Raw genomic sequence first — 3,742 nt, forward strand, 5'->3', positions numbered from 1 at the left:
CTCGAGCTAGCTAGCGTTCTTATCTGTGTGCGCGCTTATCATTAACTTCCTGTAACTACGGAAGCCGTATTAACTCGAATTTAACGTGACGATGTGAGCTGTAACCGCTTGCACGCTCGTTAGGGACAAACTCAATAATGAAGCGATTGAGGAAAAAAGAACGAAGAGTCACGTTGAACCTGTAATAGCGTAACGTCTTCTTCTTTCGCCACAAAGAAGACGGTGGACATGTTAGTGACGTTCTAGTCGTGCTTTTGCGCGTCGGTGCGCGAGCTAGCTTAGCTCCGGTTGCTAAGTGACTCGGTGTGATTTGATATGGCAGCTCGGGAGCCAGCTAGCAACTCGTCGCATTGCTGCATTTATTCGCACTTTATCACAAGAAACCTGAAAGTGTATCCGGTGGATGATTAAAAGTCTGTTGACATAACCACCTGGCCTGGCATGGACCCAAGCGACTTGCGGGAGAGCCCCGCCGGTTCCGGGGAATCCGACGCCGGGGACTGGAGGGAGGTTCGGCCCGGTTCGGACGACGAGGGAAAAGCCGGCCAAAGTGAGCCGTCGGGGGCTACAGAGATGTCCCCGAAAAACACTTGCCGTCATGACGTCGGGGGGGATAAACCGATTAAAGTGGGCGAACAGCTCCACAGCCCTTACGATGACGAACTGGACCCCCGAATTCAGGTAAACACGAGACAGATGACCATTGTATTTTGAGCACTGCTACTATGTGTACTGACTGGGTTTATGTTTTCTTACAATACATCTATGCCTTAAAAACAAACAAAAGAGATGCCTTTTTATCAGTATTAATTGTTCATGTAAGATTACGATTCCTGTTTTTATTTCCAATCTTCTTCTCCCCCCCCCCCCCCCTCAGGAAGAATTAGAGCACCTAAACGAAGCCAGCGCCGAAATAAACAAGCTGGAGCTGGAATTAGATGTAAGTTGACAACCACAGCTTGAGTTGCTTTTCTTACTTCCATGGAATTCTGCTGCTGAAACACTTTCTCTATCTTCCCAGACCTCGCTAATCAATACGATCATTCCATTTATTGCAACTATGAAAGCGGAGAGCTTGCGTCGGATGCTAATAGTTTGGATGTGCTGGAGTGCTTCCCGTCCGTCGCCCTCCATTGCAAAATCCAATCGTGCGTTTCACTTCGGAAGAATCTGATCTTCCGTCTTGTGCTTCTTCTCTCCTTCAGGATGCCCGGTCGGGTTACCGAAAGATTCTCACGGACTCTGCTCGGAAGCTCAACGCTCACAGCTCCCAACTGGGCGGCTGCATCGAGAAAGCCAGGCCCTACTACGAGGCCCGGCGGCTGGCCAAAGAGGTTAGCGGAAAAAAAAAAAATTCTTATCTTTCATTGTTAAAAGTTGCGTATGTAACCTATATGACAATTCAAAATGACATCACGCGTTAAAACGGCTTGCAAACTCGAACTAGGCGGTCCCCATGTGTCAGGTCTTAAAATATGTTCACGGTTGTCCCTGTGCAGGCTCAGCAGGAGACCCAGAAGGCGGCGCTGAGCTACGAACGCGCCGTCTCCATGCACACGGCGGCCAGGGAGATGGTATACGTGGCGGAACAGGGCCTCATGGCGGACGGGAAGAACACCCTGGACCCAACCTGGCAGGAGATGCTCAACCACGCCACCTCCAAGGTGGCGTGCAAGTCCCCAGGGTTAGCATTGTGTGGGTTTCTGCCTGAGCGCCTCCCGTCAATGCGTTGCAGGTGAACGAGGCTGAGGAGGAGCGTCTTCGCAGCGAGCGCGAGCACATGCGAGTCACTCACGCGTGTCAAGAGGCTGAGGCACGAGTGCAATCTCTGCAGAAGTCACTGAGGAGAGCCATCCTCAAGTCCAAGCCTTACTTTGAGCTCAAGGCACAATTCAACCACATACTTGAGGTGAGGAGCAAGCCTTGTGTGTGTTTCTTTTTTTTGTGTTCAACTTGTGTGTGTGTTGCACATGTTCTCAGGAGCACAAGACCAAAGTGGTGGAGCTGGAGCAGCACGTGTCCAAAGTGAAGAGTCGCTACTCCATTGCACTGAGGAACCTGGAGCAGATCAGCGAGCAGATTCACGCTCAGAGGGGTCGCGACACCCCTGTGCCCGGAGGGCGTAGCACTCCTGTGGGGGCCGAGTCCGACGCCTACAAAGAGGGTGGAGCCTGCGGGGGTGCCGGTCCGCCACCCGGCGCACAGCCGGACGCCGACAAGGAGCGCGAGCGGGCCGGCTCGGACTCCGTGTCCGTCTTCAGCCTGCAGACCATCGCCTCGGACCTGGAGAAGTACGACTCCATCGAGCACTTGGGGGACCTCAGCGACGCCGGCAGCGTGACGGGCGAGGAGGACCAGAATCGGGCGGTGGAGAGGCGAGACAAGCTGAGCCACATTAGCGCCCGCCAGCGCCAACAGGAGTTCTCAAAGCAGCACCACCGCAGCTTCAGCTTGTAGTCCATTTTCGATAAGGAAAACTACAAACATGGCCACTGGAGTGTAAATAAGCACACCGGTGTTCACGGAGGCCTGATGGGAATCGCTCCCTCGCCACGGCATGGTACACCGTACGCTCCTTCGAAGGGGGAAAAGCCAGTTAGCATTTAAGCTAGTTCAAATGTTATAGCTCACTCCAGGCGGCTAACATGGCCGGAAGCCTTGAGGATTTTACTACCTAGAACACGTGAACTCCTTTGAGGGGGAAAGGGGTGCGAATCTGTTAGCATCCCAAGCTAGTGCTCGTCTTCAAGGTAATCAATCCATTCGCGTTGCACGTTGGTTGTCAGAACGGATGGTTAAGGATGAAGGGAGTGGCGGGATGAATGCATAGTTGTTAATGTAACGCAGTGAGACGTGTGTCGTGTATGCACCCCCCCCCAACCCTCCATTTTCACCTTTTACTGACATTGCTTGATGTTGCACACGTTTAAGGGAATGTTTTTATTTATGAGATGCGAGCACTGACGGCAGTAAACACGCTACATGACGATGCTCGCGTTTTCCTTTTCAGCAAAAATAACCTAAATGTCCAAATTCTAGAGTAACAATTATTTAAAATCTTCAACATCTGACTGTTTTTTTTAAATCCTCCCATTTTTAAAATGCAATTCTAACCCAACTAAAACAAGCTATTTTATTTCTGCTTTATTTTTCTTGCGTGTGACACGATGCTGGGCTAATGTGATTTGTACATGGAGTAATTATGTATATCATGAACATAAAGTTGGTAAATATCGATGGACATTTGTTTGGATATTGTGAGTTGTACAGATAATCATCACACCTTACCTTCACCGATGACTTTGTCATTATCAAATGACACGACTAAAATAAATTGCACTTATTGATGTGTTTGGACTGAAGTGCAGGTTGAGTTCTGATGGGGGATCAAATGGAAGGATGGCAGAAGAGGAAGTTAGTCTGCCTCAATCTGGATGCAATTAGCCATTTATAGAAATATGAGAGCAGAGCCCAGAATAGAAAAAACAAAAGGTTGCAAAAGGCACTAACAAAAGGAAATGACCAATAGATGAAACATATTGGAATTATTTAAAGACAAAGAAAGCAATACAAATAGCAGGTGCTGAAAGATGAATAGAATTTCAACTTCAAAGTTAAATACAACTGACATGACATTTTTGGGATGTAACCCAAACCCCCAAAACAAACACTGCACTGACTCCAAGATGGAGTCTCTTGGGCGCATGCGTAGTCATCCTCATGACGTCGGCAGGGAATTAGC

General features: G+C 49.3%; 1 protein-coding gene across 1 annotated transcript; it reads left to right on the forward strand.

The window, feature by feature from the left end:
- The first annotated feature begins 50 nt into the window (after nt 1-50).
- sh3bp5la (SH3-binding domain protein 5-like, a) lies at nt 51-3,241 on the forward strand. The gene is made up of 6 exons (XM_061289460.1): nt 51-681; nt 878-940; nt 1,206-1,334; nt 1,500-1,664; nt 1,736-1,909; nt 1,981-3,241. Exons 1-6 carry the CDS (start codon nt 442-444, stop codon nt 2,455-2,457), a joined length of 1,248 nt encoding a protein of 415 aa, XP_061145444.1. The 5' UTR covers nt 51-441; the 3' UTR covers nt 2,458-3,241.
- The last annotated feature ends 501 nt before the right edge of the window (nt 3,242-3,742 follow it).

Source organism: Syngnathus typhle, linkage group LG10 (genome assembly GCF_033458585.1).
Source record: "Syngnathus typhle isolate RoL2023-S1 ecotype Sweden linkage group LG10, RoL_Styp_1.0, whole genome shotgun sequence".
Classification (NCBI taxonomy): Eukaryota; Metazoa; Chordata; class Actinopteri; order Syngnathiformes; family Syngnathidae; genus Syngnathus; species Syngnathus typhle.

What these genes read in the sequence shown, in the direction of transcription:
- sh3bp5la (XM_061289460.1), top strand. Translation starts at nt 442, where the DNA reads ATGGACCCAAGCGACTTGCGGGAGAGCCCCGCCGGTTCCGGGGAATCC. An exon ending in TCAACCACGCCACCTCCAAG is followed by an intron (nt 1,665 to 1,735) that starts GTGGCGTGCAAG and finishes AATGCGTTGCAG; the next exon opens with GTGAACGAGGCTGAGGAGGA. An exon ending in AATTCAACCACATACTTGAG is followed by an intron (nt 1,910 to 1,980) that starts GTGAGGAGCAAG and finishes ACATGTTCTCAG; the next exon opens with GAGCACAAGACCAAAGTGGT.